A 17,325-nucleotide genomic window follows, 5' to 3' on the forward strand; every position below is an offset into this window, starting at 1 on the left:
TGTAAACGTAGAATAATACAAAAAAAATGGCTTTTGTTATGACATTTTTCCTTTATATAACTTATAACAATCGCACTTACGTCATATTAAGTCACTAAATATATATCTTATCGAAAGTTTAACGTCATGTGCCTCCACAATAGGTATCTTTAGGCAAACATTTTTGATTTTAACAGCTGAAAGTTATCATATTATGTTTCTAGTTTGAAGAATATCCATTTTAAAAAGCCATGGCTTTTCGTATAAAACGGGGGAACACGTGTCGGAGCCTTTGATATCCGGAGATCCTACTTCTCTACCCGGTTCATGGTAAGGACTACGCGATAAATTTTGATCCCATTCTACCAAGGATTCAAAATTTATCGCTCGGTCTGTTAATTTTTATGAGTAGAACTTAAAAAAGCCATGAAATCCGGAAAAAATTGATTTTTCGGTTATCTAAGTTGGTTCGGGACTCTTCGGCGATGTAATTTATGTTAAAATATCTTAGTATTGATATTGTATTTTTTCAAATAATTCAAGTAATAATCGATATGTGTATAAATATTTTAATTCGAATGTTATATTATAATGTGAATTTAAACTTTGATAAAGAAAATCGATAAAAACAAGAGGATATGACTCAATTTAAACACCATATATACTCAACAGGTGATATATATATATATATATAGCCTATATATAAATTTGTCTTTTTTTAAATTTTGGATTTAATATTTTATATTATTCATAAGTATATTTTAAGAATTAATAATAAATATTTAAAACCGTTTTTAAAATTTGTTATAAAATCCAACGAGATTACATAAAAAAAAATCAATTCTAATTACTAATCAAAAAACAACCATCAGATGGCGTTTCGTCGCGAGAATAGGGTTAATAAGCGGTAGAGGAGTGTACGTCTAAACGTAATTACTGGAAATTACAAATTCAAAACACAACTTTTCTTCATCATTGGGGCAAAGAAACATTCGTTTCATCCGCCATGTGATAAGCTGGCAACCATTGGTTTATTCAGCCCACGTGATTGGCCTGGTCAAAGATGGCGGATTGCAACGAGGAACATGAGCACGTTCAAGTATCGGAACATGCCAGCTGTTCGTACAGTCGCGACAGGCAGTTATCAGAAGTCGCAAGTAGATCAAGAGTAAGAATTGATTTACGTTTGTGTAATTAGTTTAAGCGTGTTCGGTCGCGTTGTAAATCTATACATTGTTAACGAGACGGAGCCGTTCTGTTAATGTCCGACCCCATTTTCCTTATATCGAGTCTTTCTTTCAACACGTTGTTCTCGTCTTATTTTCGTATTTCAGATAGGTTTAATACAATACCATACAATCAATGTACAGTTAAGCATACATTTCATCATTATCAACATCTTCATCCAAATATTTGTCTTTCTAAACGTGTCAAAATTTCTGTTTGCAACCAATAATAATAACAATAATAATAGAAATCGTCAGAAAAAAAGGCTATGACCTTCTTCCTATCCTTCGTAAACGGGACGAGGTTATTCCAGTGCTGAAATATCTGTAAATCATCTAAAAGTTAAGGTAATTTATGCTTAAATAATTAAGTTTTACCCTTAGATTTTTGATTGATTAATGCCTTAAATGTATTAGATTTGAGTAATTTCTTTTCTAGAGTGTCTCAGAAATTTCCTACAGTCATTTGTATTAAAGAAGAGACTTTATTACAGATTTTCTTAAAACTTTTTAATAGGAAAAAAAGAATCAGTTTTGTTCTACACATATTACTTTATATTGTAATAATTTAAAATATCTTTCGGGTATTTTTTGGGTTTAAATAAGATGTAGAGAGTTTGTTTGCGGTGAAAAATAAATATCCAATTCAATATTTTGAATATATTTAACTGGAAATTAGGCTGGTGTTTTTTAGTGTGCTAATATTTAACTTCAGAAAACATAACATTGATTATGTAATGGAAACAATCTTTGTACAGTACTTATAATCAATACAGAAAAATATGTTACTTGTTATTGACAAATATTGTTATTAAGTTAATAATAATAATAGGAAAGTTATATACATTCTAGAATATTTTTATTTACACAGTTGTCCTAATTATTAAGATCATGACAGTCGCGTCCTTTAATTAGTAGGAATTTTCATTATAATTTTTCAAATTTTAAAGTTGGTTGAGGTGTATTAAGATAGTATTTAACTATATTAATGCTCAACGAGACTAACATTAAGTTAGTCTCCTGGAGCACTAATACGTTCGAACGTTCGAACAAAAGTGTTGTTTCGGGAAAACACTTGTAGTTGCTAGCCGAACAATTACACAGCTGTTTTTTAAAACAAGAACCATATACTATGTTTAATGTATATCCATTTTATTATAAAAATGATTAAGCAACATAGGAGTAGGTGTATAATAACAATAAAATATTCAATTTTCTACCTTAAAGATTCAATTGGTCTAGGTATTTACATATTATATCAGAAATTCTACTTCATTAACAAGTATACAAAACTATAAATCATTTATTAGAAAATATTTTAGATAAACTCACAGATGGTGTATAAAATTATTGATAACAGAAAAAAAAATCTATATAATGTATATATATTTAAAAATAGCCAATACATAGATTAGAAAGGAAGAAAAAGAAAAAATCAGAAAAATACATCAATTTTTCCAGCTAATAACCTGTACACATCTATCTGTGTCCCAATAAAAATCGATTTTTATAGTTGTGATGATGACGGTACATCAGCGGTACTATCACGTTCTAGTTAGAATTAAAGTTGGCTATTTATTCCCACGAACTAATCTTTATTACTCTTTTAATGACTCATTGTCCATTTAAGCAGTCCACTGTATGATATTATAGCAATGGAGTAAGACTGTCAACAGATGATATTACATCTTGCGTAGGAGGTCAGGGAAAACCTTTTAGACTTTTGCGTTTTTCTAATTATAATAATACCCGTGTGTATATATATATATAAAATGACTGATCACGATTTCTTAAAATCAAATTTGTTCTCAACACAAAGGACCGTGTTTTAAGAGTCTCCATCTATTGTTTAAACAGTGTAACCGATGACTATTAACACGGTAAGTAGTTTTGTCTCTCCATCTGTCAACTGCGTTGTAAAATACCAAGATTTTATTTTTATATGTATTTATAAAGTAGAGGTTTATAGAAAATATTTTTAGAAGATTATTTCTATTCCAGTTTCTGAGCTCATTTCTTGTATGACATTTTAACGTGATCTCAATCGAAAAAGTAAAATAAAAATCAAAATTATTTTTGAAATACGAGTGGTGTGACGTCACTCATGGTTTTGGATTTTCCCCAATAGATGGCGACTATTGAAATTCGATCTCGTAATATTAATTATTATTTTAAATATTTAATTATAATTAAACCAAATTTTTAAATACTTTTGGCTTTAAAGATTTTTTGATTTTTAACTATTATTATTATTATTACTACTTAAAACTGAAATTCTACCGCACGTGCTCTGTATGGCTAAAGTTCAGGTTTTTATCGTTAGTAATGGGAGAATTTAGATTAAATTCTAGTTTTAATTCTAAATTAAGTTTTCTTGATTCGATTATTTCTTTTCCCCCGTTCTGCCTTTAAAACTGGAATAAAAGCAGACAAGGCGGCAGTTTTTGCGTTTTCTCCCTTCCTTTCTCGAGTTTAGGAAGCAAAATGGAAGAATTAGTTATCTAGAATTGCAAAAATATCAGGCAGGAAAACCTTTTTAAAACATCAACACACCTACCTTAGCATTTTGGCATTGGTATGGCCGTTAAGTAGGGACGGGGCATTATTAAACTTAACGATGGTCTCTTAAGAGAAACATTCTAGGAAAATTGCTCCCTTTTCAAGGTTTCTTCGTCAAAATAATAATAGGTTTTTTCAAGTTAGGAACGTCATCTCGGAAGCAGTAACACTTTCGAACGTTTCCATGGTTACTGGACATCGTCAAAGAGGGGGTGGGAGGAGCGCACGACTGTTGCCGATGTTCCAGGTGAGAAGCGATGGAGAACGTAAGAATCGGTTGCGACAAGCACTTATATTTGTCTCGAGAGTTCGAACGTAAGGTTCTTCTCCGATATGATTGGTGTTAAAAGGGTACTAGCCGATCAGCAGTACGATCAAATTCGTGCTTTACACGATCTCTTCGTCAGTCATGGCTACTACATCGGACGCAACGGTGTAAGTATACTGTAATATCTTCGGCATCTCTCTTAAAATTTCAGCGTTTTGCTCTCGATTGCAATCTGTAAAACGAACATTAAATCATCTTAGAATTATCTTTTTAACATAAATTACACTAAGGAGACTAATTTATGGCAAATAAAACGAACGTATACCATGTCAAAGGAGTGGATTTCGTTACGTCGTGTTGCACGATTGTTGTTTCAAGGTTGGCGCAATCCGAAACGTCCTCTCTAATAAAAGCCGACGACGTTATTTTTTCCAAATTGAATTTTTATCTCCAGAGTCCATCGGTTCCTTACGTGCATTTTTCTATTGCGCAAACGATGAAGCTCGTGATAAAAGTTTTATCAGCGGTCTCTCCTTTTTTTTCCCCAATGCGAAAATAAATGTATATTATAAAAGCGATAACGCGGAATTTACTGTCCAGAGCCACAGAGATATTTTCCTTGTGTAAACTTAAGATACCAAATTGAACTTCGATACCGATGGGGGTACCGAAAAAATGAAATAGCTTGGAAGATTCCAGTATTTAAATCCAAACTACTGCCTCTCTGAGAGGAGGGACTAAAGAATTTTTTTACGATGGTAGATATCTTTTTATGCTCTTAATTGTTAAGTCAGGGTTCTTATCTAAAGTGCAGAGTTAATTTTTATCGTGTAAATTAGCTGTTATGTGTGTTTCGACGCTATTACACAGAGCAGTAATCCTATCCACTTCACGCACATTGTACATGTGTGTCAGGGGGAAAAAACACTTCTCAATCTACTTAGTTTTTCTGAGTCATTTATAAGTTTGGAAGTGGTCACACAATTTTTATATTGTTTTTTTTTTCTTTCGTTATTTTCATATATTTAGGTCTGCTTAATTTAAAAAAAAACGAGATCGAAGCGACAGATTAGTGCTGTAATAGTAATAATAGAATTCATTATTTTAATTCACACGTATTACCATTTTAACGTATCATTTACTGCAGTGATTTAGAATCGTTTACGTAAAGCCGGCAATCACGAAAATAGCAATGTGTAAATTATTCCGATTTCGTAGGATTATATCGAGTTTTTTTTCCAAGTCTTTCGCAACTCGGAGGAGATGAGAAGCATTTCATCTAATTTTTCATCGTGTGTGACGTCCTCGTTTCTATAGATGGATACGTCAACATTTGTAAATCACACGAAAAATTTCTTGTCATTATTCGTGTTGAAAGTATCCTGTAAAAAGGTATTTAAATGATCGATACATATATACAGGCTGAAGTCGTTTATTCATTTCTAGGATAACAAGCTGGTTGGCAGTATGAAGTCGAGGAGTCGTTACAGAAGTAGATCACTATCCGCATCTTCAACTGACAGTTATAGCTCTGGTAAGTGTAGAGACGAATGGCTCTGAATTTTTTAAAAATTTAATAAAGTATATTTATTTTTAGTAATTTATATATTAAAAAAAAATTGGTATTTTTACGCTGCGATGTTTATAAATGTTTTATTTCTCGTGCCAAACTTTCGTCTCCACGTTGGATTTAAACCCGGTCACGTGGCTGGTGTTCGGTGGTGTTATAATCGATACCGACGTGACAAGTAACTCGAACGAATTTAAATTTCGGTAAATCGATGTAAAATATTCTTGATTTTTCTAGTAAAAGAAATAAATAGTTCCTAAAATATAATTTTAATGAGGCGTGTTAACCGTGTTTCCTCATAAAAATTTGAATTAAAATGCTGTGTATAAAAAAAACAAATTTTAATAATAACCTAATTATGTGACATCACGTGTCTTGAAATGTGTTAGGTGCTGCCACCTGGAGTCTAAATAGCGAACTAGCAGATTATAGATGGCTCTGATTCGTACGTTACTCGATAGATGGCGTCGACTCGCTCTGGTTTGACTTTTATCGGATATTTATGTTTACAGAAGCGAACCAGCTGTAGTATTCGGGCGCGTTTGCGTTTGTTTCTTTAAAAAAATCCACTTGAACTGTCTTGTATCATGAAAAATGTATTCGTTATATTTTTGTTTTTAAATATATGCAGTTATAAAATGGAGGAGTGTTAAGAGTCTAAGCAGTAACTGTTGTATTTGTAAGCTATTTTTATATAAGTTTATACATTATCGTATCGTGCGACATTTGATACCTTGTACAGTATCAAATATCTTACGTACACTAAGTACAGTATACAGATCGTAGCCGGCATTGGATTCCAAGAGCGAATATCGACCGATACACTTTGAGGCCCGTAAAAGAGGGAGGCCTTAGACAAAAATCTAGGTTGCCCGCGCCTAAAGCCACCACTGGACTAAGTATAAAAGATCACTACACCTCGTTACGATTCAGCAGCGATTTTGTTACGCCACACTATCGAATTATTTAGCAATATCGATGACTGCGTCGATGGCTTCTTGGGTTGTTTTGCCCTTATCAGCGGAAATTCTGAAAAATAAAATACGAAAGCAAATCAGTGAATTAATTTAGAAAATTCTACGGATTTTTATTACTTTTTAAAAGATCAATTTTCGCGAATTTATCAATAGGGGAGGAGTAGTTGATTCGTCTGTGAATGGGGGGAGTTCATAGAAGTGGGAGTCAGGATCGATCTGTTTCCGATATGACAAAGACACTCGCAGTTTATTATTGTTTTAGGTATCGAACAGTGTTTATATGACACCGTAACGTTCAGAACAAATATTTAAATGTGCAAATTTTGATGTATTATTCATTAGGTGTTGCAGGTGTAAAATTCTTATTGTTAATATAAGTTATCTATATTTAAACGTTGTGTGGAATAAAGCGCTGTTCGTGAATGATTAAGGCTAAGTAACGCCTTATTTGATTGGCCAGACGTAACGTAACGTAAGAAGAACTTATCTGAACGCGGCCTAAGGCTTATGCGTTTGATTCAAACCGAAACATTCTCGTATCAAACCTCATATCCGCACTTTCTGAATTGAAAGATGATCTATTCTCGCTCGGCTACGAATTTCAAGCTGATCTATTACCGTTGTCAATCGTTATCGCCGCTGCTGACATTTAAAAATTCGTTTATCGGATGGGTACGAAAGATATGCTACATCCATAATTTTACCACCCCATCAGTTTTCGCGCTGGCACCTAATCTATAAAGGATAAAAGGTAATAAAAATATCCATACATATGGATTAAAAAAAAAATATGTACTGTACCTGTACATCAGCTATTACGTCTCTGTATTAAAGGTTCTTGTTCAAAAAAAACAACGTTAGAAATATCAAATCATATGCAATTGTTTCGGTCTTTAACAATCATTGTTTTAAGGTCAAGAAGGGAGAGCAATAAATGGATAGATGTTTCAGTCGTGTTTATTGATCGTTCGGCTAATCAAATACAACTCTCTTGATTAATCAAACCTTAAATGAGTTTGGTGTAAACGTTATGGTATGTTTTCATTTCCAACAACTGTTTTCTTTTGTTACTTCGCACATAAATACAAGCCGAATTAATGCAGTATTATAATCGAACCTCGAATAAGACCACCTCTAAACGGCAGCCATTTTTTCCAGGAACGTTTCCTTTTTCGAAATTCATACGAAACAACCTCTAAGACAACTGTCATTTTTTATGTTCCAGCTGTTCAGAAGTTTGACTTGTATATATTCAATCGTATAAGGGGCAATGAATAATACTGATTTTGAGTATTTGAAAGTTTCACGTGTATTGGACAATAAGTACTGATGTACGAGTGTTTCGACTCGTTACGTATCGATTTACGATCAGGAGAGATCCATCTTAAACAATAACGACGATCTCCTATCAGACAGTAAAATATTCATCAACATAACCATATTTGCGGTAGTGTTCCTGTTCTTGTTTCACGTCTTGTTCCATTTGCTCTGCTACCTCTTGTAGATTTACAAGCATTTCTGTCCGTGTCACTGCCACTGGTCGTAAATCCAGAAGTATCTGATGCAATCTTGTCACGGGGGAACATTTTTATTAGTGTGTGTTACTAAACTGTAAGGTGAAAATATTTTTTTCAAAGGAATCAGAGTTTGTTCCATCGATCTTCATTTCTTACCTTGCTAATAGGTGTGTCGACATTTTGGTGAAAGATCAGGAGACAGGTTTTAATAGAACTGAAGTAATTTTTACATTAAGGCTGGCTGTAACCTCTTCGGTTATAAACGCGGCAGATAACGTTAAAAATTTAATGCTTTTTCTATGGGAAAATACTTTTTTCCAAAATTTCTCGAAAACGGAAGTAGATAGAATCAAACAGCTTTTTGCATTAGATTTCCAATTAATTCTTCTATTAACCTACGGTTCAGAATTTCGAAAACTAAATTCGTTAATTTTCTACAAATATTCTACGACTTCAAAAATTCGTATAAAATTAACGAATTGGTTTTTGAAAATTCTGAACCGTACGTTAATAGAAGTATTAAACGGGATTCTAAATCAAAAAACCGTTTGGTTCTATCTATTTGCGTTTCCGAGAATTTTTGGAAAAGGACTTTCCCCGTAGAAAAAGCATTAAATTTTCAACTCCATCTGCTGGAGATCGCATGCGTAACCAAAGAGACTACAACCAGCCTCGAGGACTCGTAGTAAATCATGAATATTCATAGTCATTGCCGAAAATTCGAAGATCTAAACGATTGTAACGGTCGAGATTATCGATTGGAATTCAAGCCAAAGAGGAACAAACAATATTTTTGCGCCATTAAACAGTGTGAAATGTACCGAACTTGTCGCAAACTATTACAAATGTCACACTAATGCAACATATCTGCTAACAAAATTAAACCAGTTCAAATTTCCAAACTGATGAAATCTCCAAAGTACGAATTACAAAATGGGTTAGACAGACTAACTGGACCTTAAAAAGGGTGACATTTTAAACTCGTCAGACGGGAAATTTAAGCTCTGAATATCTCTCCCATTATCGCTACCTAACGAAGCTGTCGTTACGAAGATCTCATCGAGTTTTTTCTACGTAGTTTAAAAGCATTTTGATGTAATGTAAAATTTACATATCTTATTGCAGGCAAACTCTTACGCACTTAAACATTAATGAGCAATTACAGTCGCGTGGTGCTCATCTCCGTAATGTTTTGATCATAAATACGTTAAAAATTAATGTCTTATCGATAAAAATAGATTGGAAACGATTTTATTTGTAGCTGCATTCAATGTTCTTAATGTAAAAAAGAAGAAGAAAAAAAAAACAGTTTATATTCTAGTTAAAAATGGAATGTGTGTATATGCAATTTCATAAAGGACCTATAAATTATAAGAAGAAAGTTTTGAATATTGTATGATCGAAAAAATAGAACTGCATCTGCTACAACTACATCAGCATTCTATTTACTCTATTCTTTTGAATGTGGCATCCATTATAATAATTGTTTTTTTTATAATGAATTGTTCGACAATTAGCTTTTGTTTTAAAAGAAAATGGCGATTAGATTTAATTTCATTCTAGTATAAACTCGCCAGTTTTAATTCTCACAACTTAAAATATGATAATTTCTAGAGTTTTAATTTTCTCGACGTTTAATCAACGCCGAAGTAATATATTTATCGAACTTGTTGATTGTATTTACATTACAATTGTTCGTACGTCGGCGTGTCAGTCCTAATTTTATACTTGACGGTTAACTCCAATAACCCGTTAGTTTACATTCTCCGTTGAAGTTTTCATTTGATATGAGAAAGTCGCGCTTGTTTTATTTAGTTTAATTTCTTTATTCTGTCAGAGTTTACCTACTTTAAAGATTAATATATTTAATGCAGTAATATATTCGTATCAATTTCAATTCAGAAAGTTAACTTCTAGACATTTGGGCCATTTTTATTGCATTTCGGATACTCGCCAGTGGGTATTTATGTCATTTTTACTTTCCCGCTGTTATAAAATATAACGTAGGAAAGGTATGATCATCTGTCAAAATATTGACCCCCTTCGGTTTTATTTTTGTTTTTGAATTTCTTGATGTTTTGACGAGGAACCTCACCAAAAAAAAAACTCTTAAAAATTCTTTGTGTGATTGCCTATTTTGCATAACAACTCGAGACATGATAAACCAAATATTTCGAAACTTGGCAGGTTTATTTCTATATTCGGGCCATTGATGCTGTTAAATTGTGGTAAAGGAAGTAGGGGAGGTGGAGGGGGTCATGTGCCATATCTCGAGTGGGGTCAGGTTTAATGAAAGTTTTACTGGTTTATCAGCATTTGCAATTTCTTAAAAACGCACTCCTACTCTCCAAAAGAAACCTTTTGTCTTTTTATAATAATTAATTAATAATTAGTAAATTCCAGACAACCTCATTGGTTTCTTTAGTTTCTAATGAATTCAATTCCAATTAACAAGATTAATTTTCTTAATCAATTTTTTCCCCCTCGAAAATTTAAATCTGGAATTGACTCTATTCTACGTTGTTACGAAACCTCTCATCGCTCTCATAAGCTATAAATAAAGTGAAGAAGAACATAATGAAAAAGACTGATCTCGCGAGAGAAGTCTTCTTTCTCATGTAAGTTTCGCGTGAAAATAGAATTCTTTCATACAGTTCTGAAAATAGAATTCTTTCCGCAGTCGATATACACCATTATTGCCCGAGGAGTGTTTTGGATTTGGAACGTCGCAATTAAACAACTTGCCTTGAGACTGCGGTCTAAAGTAGAGGAAAATCTTTGATCGAAATATATTTTGATCGACCCATTCGAGAAACCAAGAGCGTAGGTGTTGTATGCACATTTTTCGATTTTTAAAAGAATGTGTGTGTAAGTTCAATAGTTTTAGAAATTTCGAAAAGGGGAGATGTAGAAATGTCTTCTGCATCTCCCCTTTTCGAATAGAAATATCTTCTACATCTACACCTTCACCGTCAGTATCGTTACGCTGTTTTCCTGCTTAAATTATCGAAAGTACTTCTCAGTCTCCTTTTATATTCTACTCAGTTACTTATAAAAACCTCGTTATAACGCCTCTTACGGATCTTAACCATAAATTTTGAACAGGGAACTCCAGTATCTGCGAATTATCAAGTTGACTTTTGAATTGTATAGACCTCGGTACTATAAAATAACGATCGTTTTGAGATAATTTAGCGCTAACTCGAAGCTCGACCGTATAAAATTCTTCATATAATAGAAGTTAAAATCGTTTTACTGCAAGCAAAATGAGTGTAAAGTTTCGCTAGCCTGCGTGGAAATTTATTATCTCGATAATACAATCGACACGAGCAACTATAAATTCCAATAATCGCATCTTTAATTATTTTGCTAGAACATTTCTCGCTCCTTTCATCACAAATGTGCGACATCTTCCCCCCTTCTCCTTTATTCTCCCTCCGAGAAGAAAGGCATTATTAAAGAACAGATTGCTCTAGATATAGCAAGCTGTCTGTTCTCCGACGCCTTGAAGAACCATTAGAGACAGAAAGCTAAACATCTAAATTCCTTCACTATATATATATAAAGTTATTGCTTAGTATCTTATTATTTTTTATTTAATTCAATCCGTTAAATGGATAAGTAACATTTAATCCGATTAAATGCCTCATTCGATACCTCTTAAAGAAAATTTAATAGAATCTCTGTTTTTCTGTCACGTTAACAATACCAGATGTTAAGGTGAAGGGTCACAGTTTCAAATGAATTTGTATCGATCATCTCCGGTTAATCGAATACAAGTCACACGATTAATCAAACCTTAAGGTTGACTGTCACCTCCTCGGTTACGCACGCTATCTCCAGCAGATGGAGTTAAAATCTAATGCTTTTTCGGTTAATGTTACCTTAGGTAGCCAAGATGGCGGCTCGTCTCTAATGCCAGTAAGGAAACAATGGGACGCACGTTCTAACCTAACCTGACCTATTCTAATAAATTACCATAATTATTTGCAACCAAATTATTAGAATAGGTTAGGTTAGAACGTGCGTCTCACTGTTTCCTTGTTGGCATTAGAGACGAGTCGCCATCTTGGCTACCTAAGGTAACATTAACCGCTTTTTCTACGGGAAAAAATTCTCGAAAACGGAAGTAGATAGAGCCAAACGGTTTTTTTTTGCCTTAGAATCCTAATTAATTATTCTATTAACCTGCGGTTCAGAATTTGGCAAATCCAATTCGTTAATCTTCTTTCGTTTTCGAGAATTTTTGAAAACATTTTTTCCCGTAGAAAAAAGCATTATATTTTTAATGCCATTTTCTGAAGATTGCGTGCATAATCGAAGCCTTAAACGTACTTAATACGAAAATTCTAGCCTTCAATACGTATTACAAGATGCAGTTTTCTTTAAAAACAAAAAAATCGTAAGAAAAATACCTTACACGACAAGATTTTTTTTATTATTTTTTAACGGTTGGCTACTCCTAATTCGGTTATTCGGCTGCTTGACGTCGATATAATGGACGTGAGTCCTGTGGAAATGACAAGGACGAAAATGGTACTGACGCCTATCTTCTTGCTGACAATGGGAATAAATCTCTAGAGGATGGTTTATAACTAGAAACCGATAAAGGTGAAGAGAAGCGAAAGACATCAAAAATAACTTTTTTCTTTCTTTTTTATCGGCAGGAAAATATATATATATATATATACTTGTGTATATTAATAAAATAAAAAAAAAGCTATCGATAGATACTCGGAATTGAAACCTTTTAGAAATTGGAAGATATTGTGTAGGAATTGTTTCAGTCGTCCCTTCAAATAATGGAATTTTACCGAGGATACGTAAAGTAAAAACTGTCCAAAATGGAACTAGAATGAAAAGGAAACCCGCCTAAACGGAAAAAGTATCGATTTTCTATGTTAAAAAAGAACCTGATCAAAACGGAAACCCGCGCGACTCCGGTTTACACAATGTACAGTACAGTAAAACCTGTGTAAACCGGATTCGCACGGTACCGCAGAAAATTGTTGCGTTTAGAATTCTTCCCATTTAGGCAAGTTTTTCCGTTTTATTAAGGTTCCGTTTTGAACAGGTTTTACTGTATTAAGAATTTAAGACACTATAAAAGGATTGTCTGGGAAAATATAGGTTGATAATATAGAAATGAATTTATTTAACGTATTTAAAATGAAGTATAATTAAGGATACATTGTGCAGATTTTTGTAGTATGATAGAGAATAACAAGAATTTAAGATACACCTGTTAAAAACGGACTTTTAGGAGAAAATTAGATGATGATTAGAAATACGTGGTATAGAAGGATTAATTGAAAAATGGTTCTCCAAGTGTAGTACGCTGACTACTAGTATTTGGAGAGCTCCAGTACCATCGAAGTGTCTGTGGCTCCAGGTGGTCCACAGACACTTCATTTACCAAAATACAAATCTATTTTATTAGAAGAAAGAATATTTTTATAGCTAACATTACGGCATACATCTAAGGTGATACGTACAGGATAAAGGAGAGGATTGGGCACAGGTGGCACTCGGATCGAATAACTTCACGAATCACTAAAAGGTAGGGAAGCCCATTATGGCCCACGAAGTTTGGACTATTAGTAAGGGCCTTAATGGGTTCTCCTATCTTAAAAATAAAAAATAAAAAAAATATTGTGATATAAGAAACACCTCAAATTTAAGTTCGTGTCCTAAATTCGAGGTTAATCACAGCGTATAAAAGACGAGAGCGCATAACTAAAACCCGATTTCCAATTATAAAAGAGCGAATAGATGGAGAAAAGTATTGATGCTTGGCTCGTTCTATATCGATTAAGAAAACCGAACATACTGAAGATTTGTAAACTTTTCGAAAATCTACGATTTATTAAAGCAGTTCTGTCCATATAATCCGTAAGTAAATATTAAATATAACCGCCGCAGGCAATGTTCTGTTACTTATAGAAAAGCTTTTCTAAAGGTTTATTTGTTGTACTCGAGTTTTCTACTTAATCTAGATTTATTTTTTAATTTTTGAATATAAACTCAGCAATTCTTGTTCAAATTTTCAGCGATTTATTGCGTTCATTTTCTTTTTGTTTTTTTTTTTGGGGCCTTTCTTTCGTACGGTCGCATGTCTATCCGCAAGATTTCTAGAAAATAAAAAGACTAGCGGGTTTGGTAGATGGTTGCATATTAAAAAAATCATCTCAAATTGTGTTTAAATTATTAAATAATCTCTTTATAATTCGTTCCACTCTCTCCTCTTTATAAATTTTTAACAATGAGTTAATATTTTACCGATGTTATTGCTGGTAGACGATGTAGATAATTAAATTATAAGAATATATAATAATAATAACAATAATTACTAATTTAATTTGAAATAATTTTACGGAGTAAATTGCGTGCCAGAAAATTAGCATTGATTGTACTTCAGAAGTACTGTTTGTTTCTGCGATCCTTATCTATTCTCGTGAGTAAGGCGGTAAACGTCAATGTTTTGATCGTTTCGGAGCATTTGGAACAAAAGAAACAGCAAAAATAGAAACAATAGAAGAAGAGAAAAAAAAAGACACCCGACTTTATCATCATTTACGTGTAATCTATTGTATTGCAGTTAGACGTTTTCGGTTTTCGAGTTGAAGGTTAAATTTTCAAGATGGATACAAAACAATACAAAATGATGCACTTCATACGTAATTACGATAGCCCATTTATTTATTACATTTGGAAAGAAGAAACGCATACGTTCTATTATATAATGAACCATTCTGTTACGTCACTGTGTCCTCGTGGGATTATATTTAAAACTCGATCGATATTTTCAGTATTTTACCTCTCCGGTAGCATTTTTTTAAATATTATTATTTAAATGAAATTTCGTAAAGTGTTTCTAAGATTCCGCGAATAAAGAATGAAATAATATGTCACCCGTGACGGCTCGAGATGTGACTAGAATTACTTTTTAACTTTTCTGAATGTCACGTATTGACTCGTATAATGAAAAACCTGCGCGAATTAATTAATTCTTGGGTACTCGTTCGTGTTAATTAAGTGTGCTGAAACACGGTTTAAGAGGTGGCTTATCGGTTGTTGCGGTTGCAAAATTCTTACAAATTCTTTTGCTTTCTTGCAAAGCTAACCTTGACTTTTTTTGGGTTCTCCCCCCCGTGTATCGGGACTTATCGAGCGATTGAATCCATTGATCTGCCCGTTGTTTGCGGTTTTAAAACGTCGGTAACGTAACTGAAGCAAGTTTAAAGTTCGATTCAACCACCGAAATCAAATTCCTTAGCGAATTTCACGGTAAATCGAGTTAAATTTATTTGTAAACCGGCACTCGGTTCGATTTAATTCGCTTTATCTGTTTTTTTTGGGGGGTGCAGTGAACGTGTTTTTAGTTAGTTTATAAATAGAATCTTGCAAGATGAATGGAAGAAATTTCTCTTTAAGAAAATAAAAATAAGAATTCCGCATGCACGTTGAATGATATCGATTGACCCATAAAAGTTGATGTTTCACTTAGGAGAAAGGAGGAATTCAAGAATATTCGAGGTAAAATTTGAACTAGTAAAAAAAAAAAAATTCAGTAATGAGCTTAAAAGTTACAGTGGTGTTAAGAAGCGAGAAGCGACGTTTCTCGCTGGCGTTTTAATAATTGACGATGATTATATTTAGCAGCACTCCGTTAATTTTAATGTATTCGGCGGAAAATTTGCCGTAGTAGCTACATTAATTCATCGCAGACGTGTTACATATCGAGAAAGGATAATCGATTTAGAGAGTGACCCAAATTCTGCCTCGCACGTTACGCTCATTTTTACATTGGATAAATGGGCATTCGCTTTGTTAACGTCGAGTGATCGTTCAGCTCGTTGTAATCGCTCATTCAAATAATTAGGCGATTGTTATACTGTCATTCGCGTCTGCGATGAAATATGCCAATTTCGAATAGGGGGGAACCACAATTCGCCTAGCGAGTTACGCGAAAAGATCGCGTTACTCGCACCGCGATTTTCGCTACTTTTTTTAAACGTGTTATCGAATTTAGGACAGTCGATACTTTATTGTTAGAGTGTTTTTAGGCGATTTTCGAGTTATTTATGTTGAAGGAATTAGCGTAACCCTTACGTTATGTCTATAATATGCGAGACAAATGATGTTTATAATAGTTTGACCTTTTAAAAGCTATTTATAATCGAGTAACGTTACAAATAACACTTCGTACCGAGCGTAACGCGCCGGAATCGCTTTTTTGTCAGCTGAACAATTAATCTTAAGTAGGAAATTAATCCTGGCACAACGCGATTTCCTATTAACCATTAGGTAACAGTTTTTTATAGGATGATGAAGTGGAAGCTGTGAGGTGTTTTTTTTTTCGGAAAATAAATAAGAAAAAAATAATTGAAAGCTGGGCAACGGCCACTTTATCGAAGTGTGGAAAACAGTTAAAGCTAAACTTAATTTGTTTTGATGGGTACAGAAAGCTTGAGAGTGTCTACGATACTTTCTAAATATATTTTTCATCTTTTTTTCCTGCCGGTTTATCCATCGGAATTGATTCGAAAACCGTCACATCTCATTCGAATCAACGGGGATTCGCGAGGAAATTTTAAAAATAGCCCGGCGGTTTAGCTCGGCCGTTTAGAAGTAGCTTAAATGTACATTGAAAGATACAATTCCAACTCACCTAGGACCTTCCGTTCGTTTGTTCCCGTGGAAATTATCGAAAAGCTAGTTTGGCAAATTGCCCACCAGGGGATGTACGGGTTCACAATATAGCGGGGCGCCTCTAGCGGCGACCGTATGGCAGAACCGCAGTGCTGCCAGAGTGTGGGACGAACTATATGAATGTGCACGCTTCGGAGGTGAGCATAAATCACGATGTCGGATAAACAGAGGAAAATGAATGGGAATTCGGCGGAAAAGGGTTCGTTTACGAACCTCAAGGTAAATCGTAATTAATTATATCAAAATTAGAAACCCGATGCCACTTGGAAACGTAAGACGAGATAGCGAGGGGGGAAAAACTCGCGGCTTTTCCTATATTCCACTCGTGTCATGCGGGGAAGTGCTATTAACTTAAGCTTACAGGCGGACACTTCCGAAAGGATTAAGAAAGAAGGAAGCAAATAAAGATTAAACGCTTAGGAAAGAGCAACGTCCCGGATAGATATAAGTCAAGAGCCATAAGAATCACCCAGGTATATCACTGCGCGCTCCCTCTCGCATTACAGATGCAGTGATA

At 33.8% G+C, this 17,325-nt stretch overlaps 1 protein-coding gene and 1 long non-coding RNA gene across 6 annotated transcripts in view; one reads left to right on the plus strand and one right to left on the minus strand.

The window, feature by feature from the left end:
• The first annotated feature begins 867 nt into the window (after nt 1-867).
• AhcyL1 (Adenosylhomocysteinase like 1) overlaps nt 868-17,325 on the plus strand; it is a 63,873-nt gene continuing 47,415 nt past the window's right edge. The window contains exons 1-2 of one of the 4 annotated variants that reach the window (XM_067269901.1): nt 868-1,147; nt 5,479-5,566. In XM_067269901.1, coding sequence (XP_067126002.1) covers nt 1,043-1,147; nt 5,479-5,566 — 193 coding nt within the window. In that variant the 5' untranslated portion in view covers nt 868-1,042. Of the gene's footprint in view, nt 1,148-2,935; nt 3,086-4,077; nt 4,200-5,478; nt 5,567-16,685; nt 17,028-17,325 lie in introns of those variants that run through there. The other 3 variants (XM_067269904.1, XM_067269902.1, XM_067269903.1) reach the window with 3 other exon arrangements.
• Nucleotides 3,452-16,877, minus strand: LOC136974911 (uncharacterized). 2 transcript variants are annotated; one of them, XR_010880715.1, is made up of 3 exons: nt 16,768-16,877; nt 4,358-4,534; nt 3,452-4,264 (listed from the first exon to the last, which is right to left on the minus strand). It is a non-coding gene; the product is annotated as an uncharacterized lncRNA (long non-coding RNA). The 2 variants fall into 2 exon arrangements; XR_010880714.1 differs by lacking the exon at nt 16,768-16,877 and having other exon boundaries at nt 4,358-5,485.

This window comes from Centruroides vittatus, unplaced genomic scaffold (genome assembly GCF_030686945.1).
Source record: "Centruroides vittatus isolate TY-2023 unplaced genomic scaffold, ASM3068694v2 contig_359, whole genome shotgun sequence".
Classification (NCBI taxonomy): Eukaryota; Metazoa; Arthropoda; class Arachnida; order Scorpiones; family Buthidae; genus Centruroides; species Centruroides vittatus.